Source organism: Stegodyphus dumicola, chromosome X2 (assembly GCF_044657685.1).
Source record: "Stegodyphus dumicola isolate Sdum_Otavi_A_Nest chromosome X2, ASM4465768v1".
NCBI lineage: Eukaryota > Metazoa > Arthropoda > Arachnida > Araneae > Eresidae > Stegodyphus > Stegodyphus dumicola.
Genome location: NC_140781.1, coordinates 64841278 through 64859571, shown reverse-complemented (window position 1 = coordinate 64859571; position 18294 = coordinate 64841278). Strand labels below are relative to the sequence as shown.

At 37.2% G+C, this 18294-nt stretch overlaps 1 protein-coding gene across 1 annotated transcript in view; it reads left to right on the top strand.

Annotated features, from left to right (window-relative positions):
- Positions 1 to 18294, top strand: part of LOC118188853 (four and a half LIM domains protein 2-like) — a 223863-nt gene that overhangs the window by 94880 nt on the left and 110689 nt on the right. The window contains exons 2-3 of the mRNA XM_085810018.1: positions 3953 to 4160; positions 6782 to 7015. Coding sequence (XP_085666144.1) covers positions 3953 to 4160; positions 6782 to 7015 — 442 coding nt within the window. The remainder of the gene's footprint in view (positions 1 to 3952; positions 4161 to 6781; positions 7016 to 18294) is intronic.

The following is an 18294-nucleotide window of genomic DNA, read 5'->3' as shown; positions in this document are numbered from 1 at the left end:
GGTTCGAATTCCGCGAAAGGGCTGGCTGTATGTGCGTTTTCGCGGTTTTCCCATGTTTAACGTGTATACGAGCCGGTTTCCCTTAGGAAGTTTTCACGAAGACATCTTCCCTTAGGCAGATAGCCCTCGAGTGCTTTGCCATAATCAAATATACCATGTACCATTGTCCATAAGAATCTTTGATTGCTCTCTGTCAGTCTGTGAAGGATTTTTGCGATGGAAGAAAAGTTCTTCGCAAAAGTCCTATATTACTAGAAAACTTCTAACCTGATGAACATTTTCGAGACATCTCCAGTTTTTAACTCCCGACACTTTTTATAGATCCCTACACAGACCTTCGGCAAGGATGACGTGTCCGAGGTAAGTCACTTCTTGCCTGAATAATTTACATTTGGCAAGGATGACGTGTCCGAGGTAAGTCACTTCTTGCCTGAATAATTTACATTTGGCAAGACTTCACACTGGCTTCCTTCAATTTCTCAAGCACTAATTTAAAAGATTTTTTAAATGCCCTTCATAACTTTCTCAACGATAATATCATCCAGGTGTATCAGACAGGCTTCGTAGGAAAGACCTCTCAGCATGGTCTTTATAAGGCGTTCGAATGCAGGCGCATTACCTAATCAAAACATCATCAGCTTGAACTTCCAAAGTCCTCGTCCGGTAGTAAATGCCGTCTTTTCTCGGTCATCAAGGTGTATATCTGCCTGCCAATATTCACTCTTTAAATCAAACGTCGAAAACCACTTGCTTCTAGAAAGTGATCAATTCTAGGAAAATGGTAGCTTTCTTTGTGACCTTGTTCAAGCTACGATAGTCAGTACAAAATCTAATTGAACCATCTTTTTTTCGGAGAAGGAAGTTAGGAGAGGCCCAAGGAACTTTTTGAAGGCTCGATAATATAATTTTCTTGCAAGCAATTCTATGCTGCGTCAAACTAGTTCGTTAGAAGATGAACGGGAGGAAACATCTTAAAATTGTTGAATGATACGTTTGGCAGCACTTCCCTCTTCATCTTAGATGTTCAATCTGGGATAATTCCGATATTAGGCTGCCCGAAGACACCGACTCTGGAGGAAAATTGGTTCGTTTAACGCAGGTAACTGGAGTACATGCTACAAACTCTTCGCCTTGCCTAACGACTTTCGCCTCATTAATTACATTGGCAACTGTCGCCGGGATAATCGTCCTCGATAGGTCGACGCGTGCCGAGGCTTTCAGTACTCCTTTGGTGTTATTACAATTGTTAAGATACTCACTATGCCGTAACGGAAACTTCTGTTTCCAGCTAAGGACCCATGAAGTAAAAATTCCGTTCTTGCTGGTATCATGATATCGTCTTGAGCTGGTTGACAAATTTGACTCCTTTAATTCCGAAAACGTGTTAAGTCCTCAGGGTCAGAATGCAGTTTATTGTTTGTTTTCAGAGTCCAAAGATAATTTGTATTTTCTTAAAAGTCTAATCAGAGTATGCAAATGTCTGTAATATCCGCCACATAAGCCGTATGATGATAGGCGAATCTTCCATACGTGTTGTTAACATTTGACTTCCCATCGATGTCGACTTCATCATCGAACTTAGTCTGGAGGGTAACAAAGGACAGCGTCGAGATGAGGTTTCCTTCCAGTTGTTGAGCCAAATCTTTTCAGATGCTGGTCACATTGGCTCCTGTATTGCCGGTCACATTGCACGGAACCCCGTTGATATGTCCCATGATGAAAGGTTCATTACAGTCGCCATTCATTGCAGAAATCTAAAGCGATTTAAAATGGGATTCCTCAACATCTGGCATCTTCCGCTCTGCGAGAGGGCTATTAATTTGTTTCTTGCCTCCTTGCTAGGCAGCGGTCTTAATTTCCGTCCATTAGGGTTACTTTCAGTTCTTTCGTATGTAGCTTTCATCACCGCAGTTACAGAACTTTATGGTTGGTTTGTTGGAACTACTAATCCACATCGCGGCACTGACTTGCCTAGTTAAATAATCTAGACGAGCGGTCACTTGATCCACTGGGTTCTTGGACTTGAGCAGCTCTGATTGATTGCCGATCTCTACGAGATGCTTGCTGGGCTGCCTCGAATTTTATGGCGTGCACTAGAGAGCTTTTTTAATTCTTGACACCCGCAATTCGCAGGGCTTTTGTGTATCAGGATCCCGGATTCCATGGCGAAAGTACTGCAGGGATAGGATTTCGCTTGTTTCTATTGGGCAGTCCGAAAAGTCGAGATGAGACAGCCTTCCAGCGTCTGTGGCAAGCTCCTGAAGTATTTCTGTGAGTTTCTGTTAGCGAGATTTTAACTGAAGCTTGCTATAGCGTTTTAAAACTTCTCGCCAAAAAAACAGCTTCAACGTATCCGGATAGAGTTTCGAAGTCTAGTCTGGTTTTCATCAGACTTTGAATGACATCCGCTGCGTGTGCTCTCAAAGAAGAAGTGAGGTGGCAGGCCTCAGCTTGGGAATCCCATCCATTTGCGCCCGCCACTATAGAAAACTGAGTTATACACGTTCCAGGAGGCATTTCTGTTATATATGAATAGCTTTAGAGAGGGACGCGAAGGCATCGTTGGGAATTTAAAGCCGTCAAAATTGAGTTCAGCTGTCGCAATGGATTTTTTTAAGCTGTCAACTTCCATCATTACAGTAGCAGAAATTCTGTCATCAGTATGTTGTTCGAACGTAAAAACTCTTTCTTTGATTTATTCTTGGACAGCAGAAACTCTTTCTTCGATTTGGTGTTCGACAGTGAAAACTCTTTCTTGAATTTCTCCAACTTCATCTTCAACGGTACCTATTCTTTCTTCCAGCCTTGAATTTCTTTCCTGTTTCGGCAGCAAATCCTCATTTTATTTCCTCTTGACCTACTTCAATGTTTTATTGACCAGTCTTCTTATTTCTTCACCCTCTTTCATCTCCTTTTGGCACGCATTCATAATTTCTTGAACTGTTTTTCTCTCTTGCCTAAACGAGTTTGATCTCCCCTTCCATCTTTTCTTGGAATGCAGCGAAGGTTGTCACTTGCTGTCTTACTTGCTCATTAGTCTCTATTGTCACCGCATTCAGTCTTATTTCTGACACCAAAAATTAGTGCGTGCTTGTGGGTAATGGATTTAATGCACACAGAACCGATAATAGTTTGATAAAATTTACTTTCCTCGAAAGAAATATTTTACAATTCTGGAACTTCCCAAAAAAGTGCTTGTACAGCTCTTCTCAGTATAACAGAGCACAAAGCGCAATCAGTAGTTACACTTCAAACTAATAAAAACGTTAAACACAATGCTATGCATTGCGCATATAAAAGGCGAAGCTCGCACGGAGATCTCAATACTCCGAAACCTGCTGTAAACTATAATAAATTGAGAACTGATGAACTGATAAATAAACTGAGAACTGATGCTCTCTTCGGATTTATATAGTTTTACCCAGCCGCCGAGAAATCTCTTGCATTTTCTATTTCTTGAAATTACTGGAAGGTATACTATATGATTAAAATTACATATAAACCGCCGGATACTGTTTTACATATAGGGATTAATTATATTTATTCAATTACAGCACCAAGTACAGTTATACCGGGACAGGACAATAATGTCAACAAATATTCACTAAGTTTGGCTACATTAATTGAGTCGCTAAAACCGGTGCCAGCTTGCGATATTTCCCCAGTTTAGCGATATAGCCATTTACCTCAGTATTATATAGAATTGCCCTTATACATTTTTTTTCTTTTTGCAAAGGTTTGTGTTTTCAAGCATTAGTTACATTACACAAAAAATACTACAATTTCAGTAAATTTATTTACATATTTACAAAATTTGTAACATATTATTTAGCCTTACTTCTGTGTTATGATTTCAGTCGTAATATAGATCTAGCTATGTTAAAATTCTGAAATAAATAACATTCTGGACTGTCTAATTTTTATTTACAGCAACTATGTTTCATTTTTATAGGAATGGAGATACTAATCTGAAACCGTTTTTATTGCGCAGAAAGTCTTGGAAAAATCCAAACACCAATCACAAAATAAATGATGAGGGTGTTTTAAATGTACAGCATAGACTTGAAATCAATTCAGAAAATCCTTGTATCGGTAAGGAAAATCCGAAAGAAAGGCATAAAATCTATGCTTGGACGCCACCCGGAGTTTCAGCAGAAAAAGTAAGTGAAATTTTAGCGTATTTTGTACTTTTTCGGAAAATATAATATTTTAACATAATACACTGTAAAAAGTGCACTTTAATCAACAGAGATTATGAGCTGTATGTGTGACATGTGAAAAATAGTTTCTGCTTTCTTAATTAGAGTCTAGTTTGTAAAACTAGTAAAGGAAATTTTAAAGCTGGAATAAATTTCTTTGCCACTGTTCAAAAAAAATATGGTTTGAAGAATCTTAACAATGATTCGAATTTCGAATCCTGATAAACTGTATGTGTACAGATATTTAATTTTTAGAGTAAGAAACGTGACAAAACTCAGCCATGCTCTCGCTGGTTTCAGATTACGGAGCTTCTGATTGCGAGCCCGATGTACTACTAGTTAAAGCTCGAGAGATTTTAGTGGGGAAGGCAAAAATTCCTAATATTCTCCCCCATTTAAAGGGTGACTGGGGAAAGGAGAGAGGAACCCAGTTGGCCAAATATACGCTGTGACGAATTATGGCCCACCACATTTTTGTCGGACGGCACTGTAGAGAATTTAGAATTATTTAGAAGCCAAGAAACCAGAATTATCAGCTAGGTCGGGATTTGAACCGTAGATGTTCCAATTGCTCGTCGGATGAGCTGCTAATACGTCTCTATTGGTATATATATGGAGGCAATAATTCTTTATTTACGAAGAAAGTATGGCTGCATGCGTAATTTATAACGTACTCGTATGTATACTCGTAATTCTTAGATCAAGAAAAGAGAAGAAAGAGAATCGTAGACTGCAATTTTTATCATTAAAAATCAGAATTACTTTAAATAGTCTCATATCCCTTTGAACCTGCTTTAACAATCCCAAAATTCAGCATTTTTGACCAATTTTTCTTAAAATGCTCTTCCTTGACTCAGATAGCCTTCTGTCCTTTCCCATATTCCAAATAACCCAACACTCAGAGCATCCAGAAAGATTTTAAGTAATCTTAATGGTTATAATTTTAATTGAATACTAATTTATTACTCGGTTCTAATATTCATAAATTTTAAATAATGTTAGAATCCTCGTACGTTACAGTTAGCTTTGGTATTTGCCATAACATTGCTTTGTCTTATGGAAAACCACCAGAACAAGAGGAATAACATTTAGAAAGATTGTCGGTGATCACCCAAGGAAAACAGCCCAGAGAATATGAATATCTACAAGTATAGGCCATACGAAATCGAAGCAGACTGCACATAATATTGTAATATAATTGCAGATGGTTACAGAACACACAATATTGCACTAAGATTCTCTGTGGCAAGACTTTTTACCCGTCGAACATGAACTTTGCATCTCTTAAATTTAAACATCAAAGCCACCATTTACGATATCTACCAGTGGCCAAAAGGTTAATGACTGCTGAATGCTGGTAGTTCGTCCTGATCTTGAACCCAGGCAAACGGATTTGTTGCATGGTTGATTTTAGTAGTTTTCTCCGTATATAACGGGAATAAGAATCCATGGAAGCCCCTTTGGGCAAAACCCCATGAGTGACCAAGGGTTGTTAAGACTGCTGAATACTGGGACTTCACCTTGTGTTCGATCGCAGTTGAAAGGGCCGACTACGTGCTTGGTTTTCGGTTTTCCTCGTGTGTAACTTGAATACGAGTGGGGTTTCCTTAGAAAGTCCTCCACAAACTCATTCCTTCCTTTAATCGGGTAACCCTTTTGTGCTTCGCCATACTCAAATATCGTAATCTAAACTAACCACCGTCAATAATTAGGTAGAACCACCAAGACTGGATAATGCAATTGTACAACTGAAGTATAAGAGTTAGTATGTAACTCTTTCCTAAGGCGCCATTTGGTTGTCACTCTGCTTGTGGACAATGTAATTTAATTAATTAACATGAGTCTTTAAAACACACATTATTTCAAAAATATTCTGATTGGCGAACGAAAAGCTAATAAAGAAAAGATATTCAGAGGTATAAAATAACAACGGAGTCTTGCCCCAACAAGTTACTGGCCACCATGTATTAAGAGTGTAGATAGACACTGTAGAGAGTCTACTAGACATACATAGAGTGTAGGTAGACAAATATTAAGAGTGTAGGTCGACATCTTTGTTGTTAAGAGACATCATATTCCCTACTAAGCACCAGCTTTTTCCTTCGTTCCATCTACAGAACGGATTCATCCTATACAATCGACAGTCATTCTTTCGTAGCCTTGTCTTATTAAGCCTTTGTTCTCCTTTTGTATTCGTTTCTGCATTCATTTTTTACATACATTGTGGTGCATATTCAGATCTCTATTTCTTTTATTTTTTTAACTGTGCTCCACAGCAAAGGTACTTAAAAAAAATGGAGTCCTTAAGTTTAGCGCTTCGATGTATCTTTTCCTTCAAAAAATGTCATAAACACTGTATTCAGGTTAAACGCCAGGAAACATGTATGGTATTGAAAATACTTTATATGATATGCTATTGTTTCTTAATTAACATAAATTGAAGAAGTTCAGTTTTAACAGTTTTAATTTTTGTAAAATATATTGTGTAAATTGTGATGCGTGATCATGCCACTGCCTTTTACGATAACTATAGCTACATTTGTAAACTTAATTTTTTTTTAAAAAACTTTTTATTATTTTAGGTAGATGAATATTTCGCACAACTTCCTAACCACAAAGTTCCTAGGTGGAAGACACCTGGAGAAAAATACAGAGAAGCCCAGCTTCTGCTTCAGCTGCCGAAACAGGATCTCGCTCTAGCATATTGTCGGCACCTAGATCGGCAGCATTACAGATCTTTCGAGGACTTTGTAAATATACGCAATGAAATTGCTCTCGACATTGCTTATGTCAGAGAATGTCTTGACAGACAGAATGTAAGTATATTATACGATAAAACGGCAATATTTAATCAATTTTGAGATGAAAACAAAATTGCATATAATAATAAACATATCGTTTTCTTAAAACGTTTCTAAACAAAAGCATAATAGTAAACATATCTAATAAATAATAAACATATCGTTTTCTTAAAACGTTTCTAAACAAAAGCATGTAACAATTATTTGAATTTTCCTAGCATATAAATACAGGTCAAACCAGATTGCTGTCGGTATAAAATAGAATTTTGCATAATACTTGTAGATATGGTATTTCTATAAAATCTCATTCATAATTTTCTGCTTATCGTTTATTAAATGCTGGTAGATAACTTGTACCTAGAAAATGTTGCGAGTAATACGTTCGTTCCCTTTTACAGTAAAGGGTTTGTATTTAGTGTCATTAAGAGCAAACGGACTAAATCAATGAAGATCTATATTTTATTCACTTTGTAAGGATTATGTTAATTTTATTAAGAGTTAAATTTTGATTTAAACTTCTTTCCTATCAATTCTTTAACTTCAACTTACGACTCCCGGCCAGAACGTAGTTACTAGAATCACGCCTGCATACATAATGAGGAGGAACGGTATTTAACTGCGAAGTTCTTCGGTTTGAGGAAGAGAGATACCAGGTTTCTAGATAGTACTCGTTCGCCTTTTTAGGCTACTCTCTCGTAAGCTATTATCACGCTCGGCCGTACTTTAGGCCCTTGATAGCTTCGCCGTCTATTTAACGTTAAGGGGCCAACTCAGTTTGAATCTTGATAGCTCCGGCTATATCTCTTTTTTTTTTAATTAAGATTAGTTTTAGTTTAATTCTTAGTCTCTTAAGTTCAAGCCCACGTTGCGGCTTTATTGTATTACTCCAAGACGGAGTCTGTTAAACTTTATTTGGAATAATAAAGGGATAGTTAACCCTTCTTACTTGTTTCCTGTACACGAACTCAAGCGATTATTTGCTTACTAGTTCTTAGGATTCTTCACTTCCAACAGCAATCTAGATATCCTCAGTAGAGAACCCTACACAACTTTATCTAACTCATTACGTTTAAAATGCGAGATTGGTTTAAAACTTCTCACTTCATTTAGTTTAGAAAAACAGTTACCAGCAGTATAATTTACTCTTATTTCTTTCAAAATAGGTACACAGTTTTGCCAACTATCATTAAGAGAAGAAGGTCACCTAAACACGAGTTTATTTTTAAACTAATTTTTTTATAAAAAGTTTAAAGGTTTATTAAATTATGGTAAGGAACATCGTAATATTGTGCGGGCAGACTACAGGCCATTCTAATTGTTTGAAATCAAATATCCAAAAACGTTGCGTTAAAATATATTTCTTGAGAAAAACGCGTTTACATCTTTCGATTGGAAAAATTAGTACTCAAGGAATGATATTGGACATAACCACTATACGAGCTCAATCTGTATTGCCAGGGACAAATAATATGACTTCCTATTCTGAAAAATTATTCATCTGAGCAGTTAATTCCTGTTTCTGAACTGTCCTTTCGGAGGGCATTACTTTGATGACTCCATGTGATTGTCATGGCTGCAGTTTGGGTTTGTGACATTAAAAATATTTCTTGTGTTAAACGAATTTTATAAGCAATAAATAGTCAAGTCAAAAAATTCGATTCTACATGAGGCCACCACCTTAAGGTAGCACATCTTATGCACGAAGTTGTCGGAAAACACAATTTCTAGAATCTTCCGGCCCCCAGCAGACGAACGGTAAAATCGTTGAATACTGGTAATTCCGACCTGGATTTGATTCCAGGCAAACGGGCTGGCTATATATGCGTTTTTGTAGTTTTCCCCATGCGTAACGTGTATACGAGATAGTTTACCTTGAAACGTCCAATACAAGGGCATCTATCCCCTTAGAAAATATAGCCCTATTGGGCTTTGCATAATCTATCAAACCAACCCAAATCTAGATTCTTCCTGCTAACCCTTGCAGTGTCTGGGGCAATATCATCCTTTTAAAAACAAAAGGTTAGGTATTAGGGATGTAGCTATGTTAAATTAGCTTACTTGAAATTTTCACACCCGACTGCGTGATTGCAAGGGAGGACCATTCTCGTGTAATTTTGGGGATAGGAATATATCCTATGGCGCAACATTCTCATTATGGCGGGTGGGAACATGCACTTTTGCTGCGTTATGTGCGTATGCGCTCGTCATTCCACAAGGACAAAAACTTCGAAATTTTTCGCCGAGAGACTCACATCTCGTCTGTTTGTAGTTGATATTTGACATCTGCTCATGACAGTTTATTTTAAATAGTATTTAGCCTCTTGCGATACGCAATTTTACCTTTTAAATGTCGAATAAAGTTAGTTTTAAGTTTCGTGTTGAAGTTATGACCTACTGACGAGTCTGAGTATAAAACATCAGTATGGCATTCAAACATCGCCATAACTGATGGCCTAAAGTGAAGAGTGAAGTATGCTGCATTTTACGTGCAGCCAGATTGAAGTTTTTTGAGCAATCTGAATAAATTTTGTGATTCACGGCGGTATTACGTCAGTATAAATTATTCTTTTGGGGAGCTACAACTCAGGAATATTTTAGTAAAAGTATTCATTACTTTCTGTGTCGGTGCTGACATTGGATTACTTTTTCTTTAAAATTATTCTGTCTTTGCAGGAAGGATTAAACTATTTTGTAAGATGCTTTCTCTCTAGAAATTAAGACTGAGTTTTTAAAAATAAATTGTTTAGAAAACAATTAATAATCTTAACGAATTTTTGAAAGATTTTTAGAATATCTTTAAAGTGTATTTTTTAAGAAAATTTTTTTTTATCGTGCTTTTTATGGTATTTCACTGGAGTCGGTTTTTCCTTATTAATAACTTGCACAGTATATTTTACATTTTGCTAATATGCGTGCATTTTTCATTCTCATGTGTTATCCCTAATGGGTATGAATGCATTATAAGCATTCTATCCTTATACATCATGCTTTAGTATTAATATTCATGACAAAATTTTTTTTGCGAATCTTTTTTATTGATAGTATTTATAATACTTATTTGTAGGAAACTGTTCTTGTATTTTGTAAATTTTGATTTTTTCATAAAATTTTTCTTATAAGTGTTTGCGATTAGAGCCATATATCTCCTCTAAATTAAATAGTCATGTCGGGTAATAAAAATTCTACTGAACATTTTCCAACTAAAAATATAGCAACTACGTGAGTATCGCATGTTTAAATAATATTACCGCCTTTGGGGCAAACAAACGTTGCATTAATATTTGTTAGACTGGAATCGCAGTTTTCCCTTTCCTTAAGTTCGGATTTAACGAAATTTAACCCTCTTGTTGCTGCTTTAATTCTGATATACTGAATTCTGTTAGCGATAGCAATTTAAGCCCCCCCCTATTCGGAAATATGACATCCTAAAACAAAGAATGATTGCAATACATTCTGAAAGCGAAGCATCGAAAATTAGTACGCTGTTGCAAGATCTTGGTTTGGCGATCAGCGCTCTTCCCAGTGTTAACACAAATGCACGCTTTAGCAAGCGATATCGTAGGTAAACTCTTATTAAATGGTCTCCGTGGCTTGCAAGGCTCCCTAATAATACACTATCTATTTTAGCTTCTCTCCGTGACGATGATTTGAGCAAACTGGCTTCTGTTGCTTATACGATTACTGAGCTCTCATGCCACTCTTATGTGAATACGGCTATCGTGACCCCTGAGCCCAGTGAATCTGTTACAACTCGTTTGTAGCTTCAGGTAGCACAACTGACTAAGCATGTTAGTGTGTTAGCCTCTAGCTTAGGACGTAATTCTCGCAGTCTAACGCAGAGGACGTGACCAAGACAACTGTCAGCACCCCATTGGATTATTTGTGTTCCTTAAAGCTCAGTTTGGTTTACAAAACGCAGGCCAAAGATTTATCCTTTAAGTACTTTCTGGCTTTTGTGTTCCCTGCTTCGATGATTTACTTGTGGCTTTAGCGGATCAAGATTAGTACGAGAGCTAATTTCGCTTGATTTTTGATAGATTGCTAAAATATGGATTAAAATTGAATCCTTCTAAATGTATACTTGTAGGGTCATCGGCATCATTTCTTGGCTGTTTAATTAACCCTTCTGGTGTTCGGCCGATTCCTTAAAAGCTGCAGTAATTTCTAATTTCCTTAAACCTGTAACAATGTCTGAACTAAAGAGGTTTTCTCCAATGTTAAATTTTTATCTATGATTTTTGCCCAAGGCAGCAACTGCCCAAGATGAACTTCATTCTTTTTTAAAAGATTCGAAGACGAAGGATAAGCGTCTCATTTCTGGACAGCGCAAGCTACTGCGGCCTTCGAAAAAATGGAAAATGTATTTAACATATAATGTTGCGAGGCCCCAACTTGTCAGCAACAGTGGTAGTGACTGCTTTGAACTGTAAATTACACAAACTCGTAAGAAGGGTTTAAATCCCTTTTTATTCCACTTTAGAAATACAGCTGCGTTCACTTGACGCTCACAAACCCCGCCGAACCGGCGGTTTAACAAAATAAAAAAGTACAACTAAAAATAAATGACAGGGTGAATAAATAATGAGATCACTACCTAAGCGGCTCTATAATCGTAACTAACTAAACCGCGTTCTAAGATACAGCTGAGATTCAGCAAACATACTGATTAAGAAGTTGAAAGATTCAACGAACTGCCGAAATAGGCACACAGGCCGAAACGCGCGGTTCTTAAATTTCTACCTAGCAACCTTCACGCTCGCGATTCAAGAAGAACACTTACAATCTCGTTTCCCTTCTATTTAAACTCAATTTACTTCTGCTAAAATTTGAATACTCTGCGCGTTCTACTACAATTTACATACTCTGGAATTGGCAATTCTAGGGGAAAGTAAAGGCTTGACAGGAAAGATAGCTTAAAATAAATGTTAGTTAAAATAAATATAAACCCTACAAACAAATTCAGCGACTCTTGGTTACCATGATTCTAGCTAGCAGTTGCCATTAATGGTCGATGCCTTAGATGTAGCTATTGGAGCCGTTCTGGACTCGCGACGCGAAAATGACCTTCAACAACTGTTTTTTCCCCCTCCTGCAAACTGACTTCAACTGAAACTAAGTACAGCACATATGATACAGAACTGCTCGCCATCTATTGCGCTGTAAAGCATTTTCAACATAATCTCGGGGGATACGTTTTTACAATATATATAGATTATCGTCCTCTAATATTTTTGTTTAGAAAAAAAAAATCAGATTCCACATCCGCCAGGTAGATTAGGCATATTAATTATATTGCCGATTTAGTACCGACATACGACATGCTCCTAGATCAAAAAATATTGTGCCACGTGTATTGTCACAAATTTCTGCCATTAATAAGCTGGATGTAACAAGTTTTGAACAGATTGCTGAATCTCAATAGAATAATTCCAAACTGAATCGTCTGCTGTCCACTGAAAGTAGCTCATTAAGACTACAAAACATGTAATTGTCTCCTGAGCTAAGTATATATTATACCGTTAAGTGGTCACAAGATCCATCCTTTTGCTCCCAGCCAACTTTGGAAAGGAGTATTTGATTCTCTGTATGGGCCTTTTTCATTCGGTATATGACCCACAGAACGACTCATTCTCTTTCGTTTTATTTGTTCTTCTCTGTCAAAGGACTGCGTTTCTTGGACTCGTGCTTGTATCGACTGTATAAGTGCAAAGTTATACGGCCTACTCATAAGTTCGTTAGAATCCTTCGCTGTATCCAGTCAATGTTTTGAGCATGTGCATTTGAATACAGTCGAGTCCTGCCACCCTCGGAAAGATTTTGCCGATGGCCCGAAACAATACCAATGAAGAAAACGTCGCTGTTGCTGCGACCATTTTTCATCCATTGGATTACTAGTTTGGAGTTCCCATCACCATAAGTAATGATCAGGGCCGACAATTTGAATGACGCATGTTCAGTACTCTTAATAAAATTCTTGGTGTTACCGAATTCGGACTACTCCATAACACGCTGTAGCCAATGAATTACTTGAGAGATTTCACAGTTCACTAAATCAGGCGTTGATTTGCCATAATAATGTATAGTAGATCGTGAGCCTTTCAAGTGTTATCCTTAGCCTTCGAGCAACACACAAAGAAGAGCTGAGAGAAACCTTCTCAGAGATGGTTTATGGAACTGCTATTTATCCTCTAGCAGAATTTTTAACCTACCCAAGTTTCTAATGCTGTGGACCCGATTTCATGTATACAGAAACTGAGTGATACAATGAATGACGGTACCTACACCAGCTTCTGTTAAGAATAAGTATTTCGTGAACCTAGATTTAGAGTCGTGCACTCACGTCTTTACGAAGCACGATGCAGTGAAACTACCACTCACTCGCTCGTATGATGGCCCATATAAAACAATAAAAAGGTTTAATAAAAGAGAATTGTTGCCCATGGTTGAAGCACCATGGTTGAAGTATCCATGATGGCAAACCAAACACCATCAACGCAAACTACTCCTTCCGGCAGAAGGGTCTAGTTAAACCGGAAGTATCTCTGACTTCTTGTGCTTCCGGCACGTAAAGGGAAATGACCATTCTCGTAGCAGAGAGGGCTATATCTATTTTTGCTGCTCAGTATGCTTGAGCCTTTGTCATAGCTTGAGGAAAAAACTTGATCTTTTTCGCCAAGAGACTCACTTCTCTCCTGTTTGTAGTTGATATTTAAAGTCGGCTCATAACTGTGTTCATTTTCAATATTTAGCCTCTTGCGAGATGCATTTTTATTTTAAAAATATTAAATAAAGTTGGTTTTGAATTGTTTGTTGAAGCTGTGGCCTTTTTTGATGACATTCTGACGAGTCTGGAGTGTAATGGCTTAAAACTTTGCAATAATCCCAATAAATGTCAGTGTATTTTTTTTCCTATTCCCAGCATCACTTATATTTTTCACCACTCCCTCTTAACATTATTATAAAAGCCATCAGATCTTCGCGTTTCATCCTTTAGTTACTTACCTATCAATCTGTATTCTAGTACATTACTAAAATCGTGTGAAATTTACCTATGTCATACCCTTTAGGTATTTTCTAAAATGTGTTTAAGAAAATAACTTTATTTGCCGCCCGGACGGGACAGTGGTTAGTGATGCTTGATTGCCGTCCTGGAGGACCCGGGCTTGAATCCTGGAGAAGACATGGGTGTAAATTGTTTGTCCCTTCATAGGAGGCAACGATGGCCCACCTGTTAGGTGCCTCCATAAAAAAGTAACCACCGCTTCCGGCCTTTGTTGGAAAAGTCTTATTATTAACTAAAGAACATTTTCTTTCTTCCTTTCTTAAGCACAGTTTCATACAAAACTGGATTTCATGAAAGAGTATGTGACTGCACTCATAAAAAGTGGTATTTCTTTAATTACCTGATTGAAAATTTCCTTTTCCTTTCTGAATAAGGAAGCTATTATTTTCGTCTATTAGAAAATTAATATTAGATGAAAGCTTTGATGATGTTGCCTTGAAATAATTTGAAAATGAAGTTTGAATTGCCCTCTGGAATGTCTTTATTTAAATTTGAGGTAACAATTACTGCTCAAAATATTCACCCGTAGTTGAAAACTATGCTACAAAAATTTGAATTTTTAGAATATTCAGATTCTATTTATAAATCCTCACTTAAATTATTTTCCTGAAGATTTTTGCACTTGGCGAGAACAAAGGATAGTGCTCCCACCAAAACCATGTAGAAAGAGAAGAAAACCGTATAGATGTATAGATCATTTGAATGGGTTATTTGAGTACCGTAAAGCACATAAGGGCTTTCTGCCTAAGGTGAGGTATATCTCTGTGGAGAACTTTCTAGGAACTACCTCGCATTCCCATTGCTCATAGAAAAAACCACATAAACCAAACATGTAGCCAGCCCTTTCGCCTGGGATTTAACCCAGGTCGAAATACCAGTATTAGACGGTCTTAACCACTAGGTCATTATTGTTAATCAGTCAGAATCAACTAGAGGGTTAATCATTAAGGTGTTAATATTGTTGCAGATTAGTGCTGGATATTGCATCACGAAAACTCGGATGCACTCCACAAAAGACATTGTAATACTTGGGTACCATGTATTAATTGGGTTAAGGCAAAGCATGCAAATGCTGTAGTCTAACTGGGATTTTGTGGAAGAATGTTAAAGGGAAACTGGCTCGTGTTCACCTTATGCAGAGGGGAAACCATAAAAGCTTGCAAGATGACGGTCCATTTTTTCGCGATTTGAACACAAGGCAAGCTACCACTGTTCAGCTACTTTACCATTTGCCTACTGCTGGTCTACACAAGAGAAAGAATAAATGATGCGACTTTTGTTAAAGAGGTACTGAGAAGTCTTTGACTAAGAATTCTTTTCACTAAACATTTAAAATATATTGTAAATATATATTTTCCAGTTAAATAATATTGTCCACGTATAGTATAGTAGCAGCTGCTTTTTATTCTTTTTTTTTACTTTTAGTTCAGTAGTTAATTAATTTCTGTAGCATTATAATATTTTTATACAGTAATCACGAAAGACTTCATAAAAACTGAAATAAAACTGTGCATGATGGAGGAAAAAATTTAAATAGTTTTGGGATTCAGCATGGAGTAGAGAGACAATAAATTCAGTACTAATTTAAAAAGAAAAAGAAAAGGAGAAAAGAAAAACTTTTGCAAACAGAAATAACGTGTCCGCAAAAAGTCTTTAAGCGGCCCTTATTTTCAAAACTATTGGTTGTAGCCATATACTTCCTGCTACGAAAGTATTTTAAATAAGATAAATATTCATGTTTTGGCATTTTTAAATGTAAAAAATTCAATTTTGTAAATCTCACGATATCTTATATTTTATACGGTCCCCACACTATATAAAATACCGGGCTATGGGCCCCCGCACCAAGGCTATGGGTATGACACGCCTCCACTAAGAATGAATTTGTCTCTTAGGATTAATTTCATGAAAGGTGTCGCCTGAGTTCATCATACATTTCAAAAGCTTCTGAACACTGACTGGGTTACTGATATTTTGCACACACCCCTGATTGATCAGGTGCAGAAGTTAATTTTAGCAACTGCATATTTCTATGCACATCAAAAAAAAATTGATACAAAAGTTTCCAACTTAACACCAGCTGGTCTACTTGCTTACGCTTTCTTTTACAACTGATACAAATAAACTAAATATATTTACATACCAAAACACTCTATGTTGCACAAAACATTTTATTTATTGCCAAAAATTAAATAAATCTCCTTTGATAAGAACCTAAAAAAAATATAACCGTCTAAATAACCCTGGTTTTCACATCAACCATGACTTATCTTCCGCGGCCTGATGTCATACTCCTGGACGATGAGTAATTTTTAAATCCCATTTTTGCAGAGAGGGGGAGCCCAACGTGTTATTTTGAACTCCTGGATGTGGTTTTGGTAATATACCTCAAGGAATTATGATCCATAATGCTTTCCACCGTTCCCCCAAAAATCCATGTGTTGCTTTGTTGGTTTCTAGCTTTTTCTGGTATGCTTTTGTCTCCATTATCCCAGAGGAATTCTTTGTCTCGCTGGATAAAATCTTATTCTCTTTTCTTCTCTCCTAAACCGCAGATCTTTACATTAGCTTTCGCACTATAACATGCAGAGTGCGGCAGCGTTCATAGTAGGATATTACAATTACACCATAAGGCAGTAACTGTAATTTATTTATTACCTCTTATGTCAATTTAATAGTTAAAGGTGTGCCATTTACTAATGTGTAAGTCGTTGTCCATTGCGTGAATTACTTTTTGAATATGATGCCTGTCAAATGATGCCCCCTCTACACAACACATTCATCTAGGCGGCGTTGGAAGCTTGCCATAACTCGGCGTAACGTATTCCCTGGGACATTGCCGACGGCAGTTCTGATGCGATCCTTTAACTCAGGAATGGTGGCATAACGTGTTCGGAAAACCTTTTGCTTCAGGTGGCCCCAAAGGAAGAAAACATAAAAGATCAGGTGAGCGAGGCGGCTAGGAAATGTCACCAAAACGGGAAATTACTTTACCTGGAAATGTCTGTCGCAGTGGTCCTTCCATCCAGAACTTTTCCATGACGTCCCAAGTTTAAAAGTTGCCAAAATAGACGCTAGGTAGCAATAACAGAGTAGTTATTCTTGAAATAACTTTCAACAGCAAAGGTACGATGCTGTGCACTCCACCGATCCATATCACTGTCGTACTTGAAATGGCAGCTCATTAGTACACGAATGCAGCACGAGCTGATGCGCATTCAGGCAGTATGTCATTGTACTACGCAAGTCAAATTACGCTATGAATGCTGCCGCACCATGTATCTAGCATTTGTGGGGGATATCAAAACAGCTTCGATTAAAGACTTTGCCACTGTAAAATATGTCCTGATAAACAACATTTGCACTGCTTCCTTTAATTAATGCTAAGAATATTTTTGCACTTTCTTGTGGATGCAAAAATTCCTTTCAAATAATTTGCGACCTGTTTCTGGCTCTAAAACCTGCAATCTTATTTTCTTTCCGAACGGTTGCTTCACTACCCGAATCGATTAATTCATTGATATCTGTACGTTTACACTAACCTGCACTCTATCCAATTTGCAAAGTTCTTTTTTATTGATGCCGAGCGGTAAAGTCACTGAACGCTGGTAATTTGGACCGAGCTTCGAATCCCAGCGAAAGAACTAGCTTCATGGGCGTTTTCGTGGCTTTCCCTATGCATAATGTGTAAAGGAGCCAGTTTTCTTCAGGAAGTCCTCCACGAAGGCATCTCTCTCTACCTTTAGGCGAGGTATCTCTCGACAGCTTTGCCGTAATTAAATAAACCAAATCAAACCAAAGCTTTTTTATTGATTGTTCAGAAATTTTCTTTTCCAAACATCCTGCTTTGGCAACATTAACTCTATCAGTTTGGCTGACTTCGCCGTCATCTAATGCACGTGCTTTATTTGCGTTCGCAAAGTCATCCTTCGTTATTTTTATTTTAAGGGCAATCACATTTAAAATATTCCTCTGATTCATACTTGTAACATGCGAAAGTTTCTGAGGAGAGTCTAATTTCCCTCTTTTTGGAAATATTGAAGCCCGCTTGTTTGAGCTAAGTTTAGAGCTTTCTTTTCGCTTTACTTTAACCTTATCTGGTGATAATCCCACATTCTCTTTCCTACAATATTCTATCACCGAAGAAAAGATGTCGCATTAAATCCTTTGGTTTCAACCAACCTTCTTATTATTTAGCACCAAAGTGAGTAGCAGTTTCCGTATCGAGCGT